The following is a 12838-nucleotide window of genomic DNA, read 5'->3' on the forward strand; positions in this document are numbered from 1 at the left end:
CCAGCCACACCAATCACACCGTACAACTTGTGATCTGAACCCAGTTAACAGTATGATAACGTAGGAGCCTCTGAAAAGATGGCTCACAACAATAAACAACCCGATTTTTTTGTAACAATAACTATGTACAAGTATTGCAGACAATCCACACTTGGGATGGGCGCCCAGCATCCACTACGGACTAAGAAATAGATTTATCGGTAAGTAAAATCTTATTTTCTCTGACGTCCTAGTGGATGCTGGGACTCCGTCAGGACCATGGGGATTATACCAAAGCTCCCAAACGGGCGGGAGAGTGCGGATGACTCTGCAGCACCGAATGAGAGAACTCCAGGTCCTCCTTAGCCAGGGTATCAAATTTGTAGAATTTTACAAACGTGTTCTCCCCTGACCACGTAGCTGCTCGGCAGAGTTGTAATGCCGAGACCCCTCGGGCAGCCGCCCAAGATGAGCCCACCTTCCTTGTGGAGTGGGCATTGACAGATTTAGGCTGTGGCAGGCCTGCCACAGAATGTGCCAGTTGAATTGTGCTACAAATCCAACGAGCAATCGTCTGCTTAGAAGCAGGAGCACCCATCTTGTTGGGTGCATATAGTATAAACAGCGAGTCAGATTTTCTGACTCCAGCCGTCCTTGAAATATATATTTTCAATGCTCTGACAACGTCCAGCAACTTGGAATCCTCCAAATCGCTAGTAGCCGCAGGCACCACAATAGGCTGGTTCAGGTGAAATGCTGATACCACCTTAGGCAGAAAATGAGGACGCGTCCTCAATTCTGCCCTGTCCGAATGGAAAATCAGATATGGGCTTTTATACGACAAAGCCGCCAATTCTGACACTCTCCTGGCTGAAGCCAGAGCCAGTAGCATGGTTACTTTCAATGTAAGATATTTCAAATCTACCGATTTGAGTGGCTCAAACCAATGGGATTTGAGAAAATCCAAAACTACATTGAGATCCCACGGTGCCACTGGGGGCACAACCGGGGGCTGTATATGTAGTACTCCTTTTACAAAAGTCTGGACTTCAGGAACTGAAGCCAATTCTTTCTGGAAGAAAATCGACAGGGCCGAAATTTGAACCTTAATGGACCCTAATTTGAGGCCCATAGATAATCCTGTTTGCAGGAAATGTAGGAATCGACCCAGTTGAAATTCCTCTGTCGGGGCCTTCCTGGCCTCACACCATGCAACATATTTTCTCCAAATGCGGTGATAATGTTGTGCAGTCACCTCCTTCCTGGCTTTGACCAGGGTAGGGATGACCTCTTCCGGAATGCCTTTTTCCTTTAGGATCCGGCGTTCAACCGCCATGCCGTCAAACGCAGCCGCGGTAAGTCTTGGAATAGACACGGTCCCTGCTGAAGCAGATCCCTTCTTAGAGGTAGAGGCCACGGATCTTCCGTGAGCATCTCCTGAAGTTCCGGGTACCAAGTCCTTCTTGGCCAGTCCGGAGCCACTAGTATCGTTCTTACTCCCCTTTGCCGTATAATTCTCAGTACCTTGGGTATGAGAGGCAGAGGAGGGAACACATACACTGACTGGTACACCCATGGTGTTACCAGAGCGTCCACAGCTATTGCCTGAGGATCTCTTGACCTGGCGCAATACCTGTCCAGTTTTTTGTTGAGGCGGGACGCCATCATGTCCACCATTGGTCTTTCCCAATGGACCACAATCATGTGGAAGACTTCTGGATGAAGTCCCCACTCTCCCGGGTGAAGATCGTGTCTGCTGAGGAAGTCTGCTTCCCAGTTGTCCACTCCCGGAATGAACACTGCCGACAGTGCTATCACATGATTTTCCGCCCAGCGAAGAATCCTTGCAGCTTCTGCCATTGCCCTCCTGCTTCTTGTGCCGCCCTGTCTGTTTACGTGGGCGACTGCCGTGATGTTGTCCGACTGGATCAACACCGGCTGACCCTGAAGCAGAGGTTTTGCCAGGCTTAGAGCATTGTAGATTGCTCTTAGTTCCAGTATATTTATGTGAAGAGACGTTTCCAGGCTTGACCACACGCCCTGGAAGTTTCTTCCTTGTGTGACCGCTCCCCAGCCTCTCAGGCTGGCATCCGTGGTCACTAGGACCCAGTTCTGTATGCCGAATCTGCGGCCCTCCAACAGATGAGCACTCTGCAACCACCATAGCAGAGAGACCCTTGTCCTTGTCGACAATTTTATCCGCTGATGCATCTGCAGATGCGATCCGGACCATTTGTCTAGCAGATCCCACTGAAAAATTCGTGCATGGAATCTGCCGAATGGAATCGCTTCGTAAGAAGCCACCATTTTTCCCAGGACTCTTGTGCATTGATGCACAGACACTGTCCCTGGTTTTAGGAGGTTCCTGACTAGTTCGGATAACTCCCTGGCTTTCTCCTCTGGAAGAAATACCTTTTTCTGAACAGTGTCCAGAATCATCCCTAGGAACAGCAGACGTGTCGTCGGGATCAGTTTGGATTTTGGAAAATTCAGAATCCACCCGTGCTGTTGGAGCACTACTTGAGTTAGTGCTACTCCGACCTCCAGCTGTTCTCTGGATCTTGCCCTTATCAGGAGATCGTCCAAGTAAGGGATAATTAATACGCCTTCTCTTCGAAGAAGGATCATCATTTCGGCCATCACCTTGGTAAAGACCCTGGGTGCCGTGGACAATCCAAACGGCAGCGTCTGAAACTGATAATGACATTTTTGTACCACGAACCTGAGGAACCCTTGGAGTGAAGGGCAAATTGGGACATGAAGGTAAATCCCCTTCTTCCAGATTCGCTATCACTGCTCTGAGTGACTCCATCTTGAACTTGAATTTTTGTATGTACAGGTTCAGAGATTTCAGATTTAAAATAGGTCTTACCGAGCCGTCCGGCTTCGGTACCACAAATAGCGTGGAGTAATACCCTTTTCCCTGTTGTAGAAGGGGTACCTTGACTATCACCTGCTGAGAATACAGCTTGTGAATGGCTTCCAATACCGTCGCCCTGTCGGAGGGAGACGTTGGCAAAGCAGACTTTAGGAACCGGCGAGGGGGAGACTTCTCGAATTCCAACCTGTAACCCTGAGATACTACCTGCAGGATCCAGGGGTCCACCTGCGAGTGAGCCCACTGTGCGCTGAAATTCTTGAGGCGACCCCCCACCGCCCCTGAGTCCGCTTGTAAGGTCCCAGCGTCATGCTGAGGCCTTTGCAGAAGCCGGGGAGGACTTCTGCTCCTGGGAAGGGGCTGCTTGGTGCAGTCTCTTACCCTTTCCTTTGCCTCGGGGCAAATATGAATGTCCTTTTGCTCGCTTGTTCTTATAGGAACGAAAGGACTGCGGCTGAAAAGACTGCGGCTTTTTCTGTTGGGAGGGGACTTGAGGTAAAAAGGTGGACTTCCCGGCTGTTGCCGTGGCTACCAAATCCGATAGACCGACCCCAAATAATTCCTCCCCTTTATACGGTAATACTTCCATATGCCGTTTGGAATCCGCATCGCCTGACCACTGTCGTGTCCATAGACTTCTTCTGGCAGATATGGACATCGCACTTACTCTTGATGCCAGAGTGCAGATATCTCTCTGTGCATCTCGCATATAAAGGAATGCATCCTTTAATTGCTCTATAGTCAATAAAATACTGTCCCTATCCAGGGTATCAATATTTTCAGTCAGGGACTCCGACCAAGCCACCCCAGCACTGCACATCCAGGCTGAGGCGATTGCTGGTCGCAGTATAACACCAGTATGTGTGTATATACTTTTTAGAGTATTTTCCAGCCTCCTATCAGCTGGATCCTTGAGGGCGGCCGTATCAGGAGACGGTAACGCCACTTGTTTGGATAAACGTGTGAGCGCCTTGTCCACCCTAGGGGGTGTTTCCCAGCGCGCCCTAACCTCTGGCGGGAAAGGGTATAATGCCAATAACTTCTTTGAAATTAGCAGTTTTTTATCAGGGGTAACCCACGCTTCATCACACACGTCATTCAATTCCTCCGATTCAGGAAAAACTACAGGTAGTTTTTTCAGACCCCACATAATACCCCTTTTTGTGGTACTTGCAGTATCAGAGATATGCAAAGCCTCCTTCATTGCCGTGATCATATAACGTGTGGCCCTACTGGAAAATACGTTCGTTTCTTCACCGTCGACACTAGATTCGGTGTCCGTGTCTGGGTCTGTGTCGACCGACTGAGGCAAAGGGCGTTTTACAGCCCCTGACGGTGTTTGAGACGCCTGTACAGGTGCTAATTGGTTTGTCAGCCGTCTCATGTCGTCAACCGACTTTTGCAGCGTGCTGACATTATCACGTAATTCCATAAACAAAGCCATCCATTCCGGTGTCGACTCCCTAGGGGGTGACATCACCATTACCGGCAATTGCTCCGCCTCCACACCAACATCGTCCTCATACATGTCGACACACACGTACCGACACACAGCAGACACACAGGGAATGCTCTGATAGAAGACAGGACCCCACTAGCCCTTTGGGGAGACAGAGGGAGAGTTTGCCAGCACACACCAAAGCGCTATAATTATATAGGAACAACCTTATATAAGTGTTGTTTCCTTATAGCTGCTTAAATATATATAATATCGCCAAAAAATGCCCCCCCTCTCTGTTTTTTACCCTGTTTCTGTAGTGCAGTGCAGGGGAGAGCCTGGGAGCCTTCCTAGCAGCGGAGCTGTGTAGGAAAATGGCGCTGTGTGCTGAGGAGATAGGCCCCGCCCCCTATTCCGGCGGGCTCTTCTCCCGGTTTTTCTGAGACGTGGCAGGGGTGAAATACATCCATATAGCCTCAGGGACTATATGTGATGTATTCTTTTTAGCCAGAAAGGTAATCTCATTGCTGCCCAGGGCGCCCCCCCCAGCGCCCTGCACCCTCAGTGACCGCTGGTGTGAAGTGTGCCTGAGCGCAATGGCGCACAGCTGCAGTGCTGTGCGCTACCTCATGAAGACTGAAAAGCCTTCAGCCGCCGGTTTCTGGACCTCTTCTTACTTCGGCATCTGCAAGGGGGTCGGCGGCGCGGCTCCGGTGACCCATCCAGGCTGTACCTGTGATCGTCCCTCTGGAGCTAGTGTCCAGTAGCCTAAGAAGCAAATCCATCCTGCACGCAGGTGAGTTCACTCCTTCTCCCCTAGGTCCCTCGTTGCAGTGAGCCTGTTGCCAGCAGGACTCACTGAAAATAAGAAACCTATCAAAACTTTTACTCTAAGCAGCTCTTTATGAGAGCCACCTAGATTGCACCTTGCTCGGACGGGCACAAAAACCTAACTGAGGCTTGGAGGAGGGTCATAGGGGGAGGAGCCAGTACACACCACCTAGTGGTCAAACTTTTAAATTTTGTGCCCTGTCTCCTGCGGAGCCGCTATTCCCCATGGTCCTGACGGAGTCCCAGCATCCACTAGGACGTCAGAGAAAATAAGATTTTACTTACCGATAAATCTATTTCTCGGAGTCCGTAGTGGATGCTGGGGTTCCTGAAAGGACCATGGGGAATAGCGGCTCCGCAGGAGACAGGGCACAAAAAGTAAAGCTTTTTCCGATCAGGTGGTGTGCACTGGCTCCTCCCCCTATGACCCTCCTCCAGACTCCAGTTAGGTACTGTGCCCGGACGAGCGTACACAATAAGGGAGGATTTTGAATCCCGGGTAAGACTCATACCAGCCACACCAATCACACCGTACAACTTGTGATCTAAACCCAGTTAACAGTATGATAACAGCGGAGCCTCTGAAAGATGGCTTCCTACAACAATAACCCGAATAAGTTAACAATAACTATGTACAATTTATGCAGATAATCCGCACTTGGGATGGGCGCCCAGCATCCACTACGGACTCCGAGAAATAGATTTATCGGTAAGTAAAATCTTATTTTCTCTATCGTCCTAGTGGATGCTGGGGTTCCTGAAAGGACCATGGGGATTATACCAAAGCTCCCAAACGGGCGGGAGAGTGCGGATGACTCTGCAGCACCGAATGAGAGAACTCCAGGTCCTCCTTAGCCAGAGTATCAAATTTGTAAAATTTTACAAACGTGTTCTCCCCTGACCACGTAGCTGCTCGGCAAAGTTGTAATGCCGAGACCCCTCGGGCAGCCGCCCAAGATGAGCCCACCTTCCTTGTGGAGTGGGCCTTTACAGATTTAGGCTGTGGCAGGCCAGCCACAGAATGTGCCAGTTGGATTGTGCTACAGATCCAACGAGCAATCGTCTGCTTAGACGCAGGAGCACCCATCTTGTTGGGTGCATACAATATAGACAACGAGTCAGATTTTCTGACTCCAGCTGTTCTTGCAATATATATTTTTAATGCTCTGACAACGTCCAGTAACTTGGAGTCCTCCAAGTCACTTGTAGCCGCAGGCACTACAATAGGCTGGTTCAGATGAAATGCTGACACCACCTTAGGGAGAAAATGCGGACGAGTCCGCAGTTCTGCCCTGCCCGAATGGAAAATCAGATATGGGCTTATGTAAGATAAAGCTGCCAATTCTGACACTCTCCTGGCAGAAGCCAGGGCTAGAAGCATGGTCACTTTCCAAGTGAGATATTTCAAATCCACCTTATTTAGTGGTTCAAACCAATGAGATTTTAGAAAATCCAAAACTACATTGAGATCCCACGGTGCCACTGGAGGCACCACAGGAGGCTGTATATGCAGCACTCCCTTAACAAAGGTCTGGACTTCAGGGACTGAAGCCAATTCTTTTTGAAAGAAAATCGACAGGGCCGAAATTTGAACCTTAATAGATCCCAATTTGAGACCCATAGACAATCCTGATTGCAGGAAATGTAGGAATCGACCCAGTTGAAATTCCTCCGTCGGAGCACTCCGATCTTCGCACCACGCAACATATTTTCGCCAAATTCGGTGATAATGTTGCACGGTTACTTCTTTCCTTGCTTTAATCAAAGTAGGAATGACTTCTTCCGGCATGCCTTTTTCCATTAGGATCCGGCGTTCAACCGCCATGCCGTCAAACGCAGCCGCGGTAAGTCTTGAAACAGACAGGGACCCTGCTGAAGCAAGTCCCTCCTTAGAGGTAGAGGCCACGGATCTTCCGTGATCATCTCTTGAAGTTCCGGGTACCAAGTCCTTCTTGGCCAATCCGGAACCACTAGTATCGTTCTTACGCCTCTTTGCCGTATAATTCTCAATACTTTTGGTATGAGAGGCAGAGGAGGAAACACATACACCGACTGGTACACCCAAGGCGTTACCAGCGCGTCCACAGCTATTGCCTGCGGATCTCTTGACCTGGCGCAATACCTGTCCAGTTTTTTGTTGAGGCGAGACGCCATCATGTCCACCATTGGTCTTTCCCAACGGGTTACCAGCATGTGGAAGACTTCTGGATGAAGTCCCCACTCTCCCGGGTGAAGATCGTGTCTGCTGAGGAAGTCTGCTTCCCAGTTGTCCACTCCCGGGATGAACACTGCTGATAGCGCTATCACATGATTCTCTGCCCAGCGAAGAATCCTTGCAGCTTCTGCCATTGCACTCCTGCTTCTTGTGCCGCCCTGTCTGTTCACATGGGCGACTGCCGTGATGTTGTCCGACTGGATCAACACCGGTTTTCCCTGAAGCAGAGGTTCTGCCTGGCTTAGAGCATTGTATATTGCTCTTAGTTCCAGAATGTTTATGTGAAGAGACGTTTCCAGGCTCGTCCATACTCCCTGGAAGTTTCTTCCTTGTGTGACTGCTCCCCAGCCTCTCAGGCTGGCGTCCGTGGTCACCAGGATCCAATCCTGTATGCCGAATCTGCGGCCCTCCAATAGATGAGGACTCTGCAACCACCACAGAAGAGACACCCTTGTCCTTGGAGACAGGGTTATCCGTAGGTGCATCTGAAGATGCGACCCTGACCATTTGTCCAACAGATCCCTTTGGAAAATTCTTGCGTGGAATCTGCCGAATGGAATTGCTTCGTAAGAAGCCACCATTTTTCCCAGGACTCTTGTGCATTGATGTACAGACACCTTTCCTGGTTTTAGGAGGTTCCTGACAAGCTCGGATAACTCCTTGGCTTTTTCCTCCGGGAGAAAAACCTTTTTCTGAACCGTGTCCAGAATCATCCCTAGGAACAGCAGACGAGTTGTCGGCATTAACTGGGATTTTGGAATATTCAGAATCCACCCGTGCTGTTTTAGCACTTCTTGAGACAGTGCTAATCCCATCTCTAGCTGTTCTCTGGACCTCGCCCTTATTAGGAGATCGTCCAAGTATGGGATAATTAATACGCCTTTTCTTCGAAGAAGAATCATCATCTCGGCCATTACCTTTGTAAAGATCCGAGGTGCCGTGGACAATCCGAACGGCAGCGTCTGAAACTGATAGTGACAGTTTTGTACAACGAACCTGAGGTACCCCTGGTGTGAGGGGTAAATTGGAACGTGGAGATACGCATCCTTGATGTCCAAGGATACCATAAAGTCCCCCTCTTCCAGGTTCGCTATCACTGCTCTGAGTGACTCCATTTTGAACTTGAACTTCTTTATGTACAGGTTCAAGGACTTCAGATTTAGAATAGGCCTTACCGAGCCATCCGGCTTCGGTACCACAAAAAGAGTGGAATAATACCCCTTCCCTTGTTGTAGAAGAGGTACCTTGACTATCACCTGCTGAGAGTACAGCTTGTGAATGGCTTCCAAAACCGTCTCCCTTTCGGAGGGGGACGTTGGTAAAGCAGACTTCAGGAAACGGCGAGGTGGATCCGTCTCTAATTCCAACCTGTACCCTTGAGATATTATCTGCAGGATCCAGGGATCTACCTGCGAGTGAGCCCACTGCGCGCTGTAATTTTTGAGACGACCGCCCACCATCCCCGAGTCCGCTTGAGGAGCCCCAGCGTCATGCTGAGGCTTTTGTAGAAGCCGGGGAGGGCTTCTGTTCCTGGGAAGGAGCTGCGTGTTGCTGTCTCTTCCCTCGACCTTTGCCTCGTGGCAGATATGAATAGCCCTTTGCTCTCTTATTTTTAAAGGAACGAAAGGGCTGCGGTTGAAAAGTCGGTGCCTTTTTCTGTGGGGGAGTGACTTGAGGTAGAAAGGTGGATTTCCCGGCTGTAGCCGTGGCCACCAAATCTGATAGACCGACTCCAAATAACTCCTCCCCTTTATACGGCAAAACTTCCATATGCCGTTTTGAATCCGCATCGCCTGTCCACTGTCGCGTCCATAAAGCTCTTCTGGCCGAAATGGACATAGCACTTACCCGTGATGCCAGTGTGCAGATATCCCTCTGTGCATCACGCATATAAAGAAATGCATCCTTTATTTGTTCTAACGACAGTAAAATATTGTCCCTGTCCAGGGTATCAATATTTTCAATCAGGGACTCTGACCAAACTACCCCAGCACTGCCCATCCAGGCAGTCGCTACAGCTGGTCGTAGTATAACACCTGCATGTGTGTATATACTTTTTTGGATATTTTCCATCCTCCTATCTGATGGATCTTTAAGTGCGGCCGTCTCAGGAGAGGGTAACGCCACTTGTTTAGATAAGCGTGTTAGCGCCTTGTCCACCCTAGGAGGTGTTTCCCAGCGCTCCCTAACCTCTGGCGGGAAAGGGTATAATGCCAATAATTTCTTTGAAATTATCAGTTTTTTATCAGGGGCAACCCACGCTTCATTACACACGTCATTTAATTCTTCTGATTCAGGAAAAACTATAGGTAGTTTTTTCATACCCCACATAATACCCTGTTTAGTGGTACCTGTAGTATCAGCTAAATGTAACGCCTCCTTCATTGCCAAAATCATATAACGTGTGGCCCTACTGGAAAATACGGTTGATTCGTCACCGTCACCACTGGAGTCATCGCCTGTGTCTGGGTCTGTGTCGACCGACTGAGGCAAAGGGCGTTTCACAGCCCCTGACGGTGTTTGAGTCGCCTGGACAGGCACTAATTGATTGTCCGGCCGCCTCATGTCGTCAAACGACTGCTTTAGCGTGTTGACACTATCCCGTAGTTCCATAAATAAAGGCATCCATTCCGGTGTCGACTCCCTAGGGGGTGACATCCTCATATTTGGCAATTGCTCCGCCTCCACACCAATATCGTCCTCATACATGTCAACACACACGTACCGACACACAGCAGACACACAGGGAATGCTCCTAACGAAGACAGGACCCACTAGCCCTTTGGGGAGACAGAGGGAGAGTTTGCCAGCACACACCAAAAGCGCTATATATATATCAGGGATAGCCTTATAATAAGTGCTCCCTTATAGCTGCTTTGTTATATCAAATTATCGCCATAAATGTGCCCCCCCCTCTCTGTTTTACCCTGTTTCTGTAGTGCAGTGCAGGGGAGAGACTTGGGAGCCGTCCTGACCAGCGGAGCTGTGAGAGGAAATGGCGCCGTGTGCTGAGGAGATAGGCCCCGCCCCTTTTCTGGCGGGCTCGTCTCCCGCTATTTAGAGAAATCAGGCAGGGGTTAAATATCTCCATATAGCCTCTAGGGCTATATGTGAGGTATTTTTAGCCTTTATAGGTAATCATTTTGCCTCCCAGGGCGCCCCCCTCCCAGCGCCCTGCACCCTCAGTGACTGCCGTGTGAAGTGTGCTGAGAGGAAAATGGCGCACAGCTGCAGTGCTGTGCGCTACCTTTTGAAGACTGCAGGAGTCTTCAGCCGCCGATTCTGGACCTCTTCTGTCTTCAGCATCTGCAAGGGGGCCGGCGGCGTGGCTCCGGTGACCATCCAGGCTGTACCCGTGATCGTCCCTCTGGAGCTTGATGTCCAGTAGCCAAGAAGCCAATCCATCCTGCACGCAGGTGAGTTGACTCCTTCTCCCCTCAGTCCCTCGCTGCAGTGATCCTGTTGCCAGCAGGAATCACTGTAAAATAAAAAACCTAGCTAAACTTTTTCTAAGCAGCTCTTTAGGAGAGCCACCTAGATTGCACCCTTCTCGGCCGGGCACAAAAATCTAACTGGAGTCTGGAGGAGGGTCATAGGGGGAGGAGCCAGTGCACACCACCTGATCGGAAAAAGCTTTACTTTTTGTGCCCTGTCTCCTGCGGAGCCGCTATTCCCCATGGTCCTTTCAGGAACCCCAGCATCCACTAGGACGATAGAGAAATAGCATTTATCAAAAATACTTTAACATGTGAATAGCTGTAGAGAGAAAGAAGAACAGTACTATACCACTGGTACCAAACAAAGTTTCTATGAGGAAACCCAAAAATACTTTATGAAGCTAATCAATTTCAGAAAATATTTGTTTGTTTTTTCTATTAGAGCATTAACAATTTTTTAATGTGCTTTTTATGACCATTTGTGTAGTGAGATCTGTATATATCTGCATTAAAGCAAAGCCACCCACCTGATGTACATTCTTCACATAGGAACTGGCCAGTGGGCTTCCTAGATAGGCCGACGCAGGATACATGGAAAGCAGAGAAGCAGAGGCCTTCACACAGCAGGAGATCCCCAGGCTTTTCACACAGCTATATTAGGATAGATAAAACAACTAATAAAACTAGTCACAAAATACCAGTATGGGAAACGTACGTGGCAACATAACAATGAAACAGACAAAAGCACGTATGCGACATTTACATACTAACAAACACAGCATTAAAGACGACGGTGATTTGTAACAGAGTTAAAGGTTCTGTAAGAGTGTGTAATAGCAAATTTGTTTGGCTTCATATTTTGAATAGTTTTTAAAGAAAGTATATAAAACAAATTTCTTCAAATTAAAAATGGGAAGTAATATACTACGCAATGTTGCACAGTTAAAATTGATCACTGTGTTAGCAGCCAAGCGAGTTACAATATATAAACTGGTGTGTTACCTGGCAGACAAGTTCCTTTTTTGAAGATCCTTTCTCGGACTTCTTGCAAAGCAATGACTCGTCCGCACTGTCAGAGGGGGACTCCGATCTCTCATCAGACACCTACAATAAAGCACATTCCACCTTAGCAGTAATCAAACATTACAGGTCATGCTAGGGGGTTTGTCACTAAGGGGGGAATTTAATCAGCCCTGGGACTTACCGCAGGATTTTAGCTAGGAGATATTCAATTATATCCCACGGTAAGCTTTCAGCTACTGCGCAGTAAGGCAGAGATTTGGGGTTAAGTGCCTGGAGCTATGCAATTACTATTGTGCAGTAACAGTCAATGTACCTATTAATTCACAGCTGTATCTACTATTTACTAAGACATGGATGCAATAATTAGAAGATATACTAACTACTTTCTGCCATTATGGGGCCCAAACATCAGGCAGCTATCAGGTTAATTCCCCTTTCTGCCGATGGCTGGGCTGGGGGGGGGGGGGATCAGGGAACCCCAACATGTAGGAAATACTCGATTTGCAAATTCCAACCAAAAAAACAAACAAACAATGAATGATTGGGATCAGCAAGTTGAGATTTTTAATATGCCATATTTTGCAGATTCCCCGACAATCATCCATGTCCGGCATAAAAGGTATTTGTGGCGCAGGTTAATGGGACGTGTTCGTTGCATGACCCAGAGATTTTCGCAAGGAAAGCAAACAAACCAACAAAAGTAGAAACAGGATGGATTTCTACCTCATTCTCAATCAGAGAAACAGGAGATGAACTCTTGCTTACAGCAAGTGTGACTGAGGCAAGATCTGAATTGCGATTCCGCTTCTTTAATGGCTTGCAAGCATCGGCGAGGTTGTGTATGGCTGTAAAACAAAGATTTAGTTACAGTCTATATTCTTAGCACACCCTCCTCAGGATATGCACATGGATCCAGGTTCCTCAGATGCTAAGAGCAGAATGGTTACTGGCTGATGCCAGGTAGTAACGCAGGTGAGATTTCTTTATGCTGGCTTCTTGATCTCAGGGAAAGGGGACACTAAGGGAAGCTGCAAGAG

At 48.5% G+C, this 12838-nt stretch overlaps 1 protein-coding gene across 2 annotated transcripts in view; it reads right to left on the reverse strand.

Moving 5' to 3' along the window:
• The window catches only part of NSD2 (nuclear receptor binding SET domain protein 2), a 158257-nt gene that overhangs the window by 62839 nt on the left and 82580 nt on the right, over nucleotides 1–12838 (reverse strand). For both annotated transcript variants that reach the window (XM_063924799.1, XM_063924797.1), the window contains 3 exons: nucleotides 12525–12646; nucleotides 11781–11882; nucleotides 11306–11429 (listed from right to left, as the gene is read on the reverse strand). In XM_063924799.1, the coding sequence (XP_063780869.1) occupies nucleotides 11306–11429; nucleotides 11781–11882; nucleotides 12525–12646 (348 nt within the window). The remainder of the gene's footprint in view (nucleotides 1–11305; nucleotides 11430–11780; nucleotides 11883–12524; nucleotides 12647–12838) is intronic.

This window comes from Pseudophryne corroboree, chromosome 1, assembly GCF_028390025.1.
Source record: "Pseudophryne corroboree isolate aPseCor3 chromosome 1, aPseCor3.hap2, whole genome shotgun sequence".
Taxonomy (NCBI): domain Eukaryota; kingdom Metazoa; phylum Chordata; class Amphibia; order Anura; family Myobatrachidae; genus Pseudophryne; species Pseudophryne corroboree.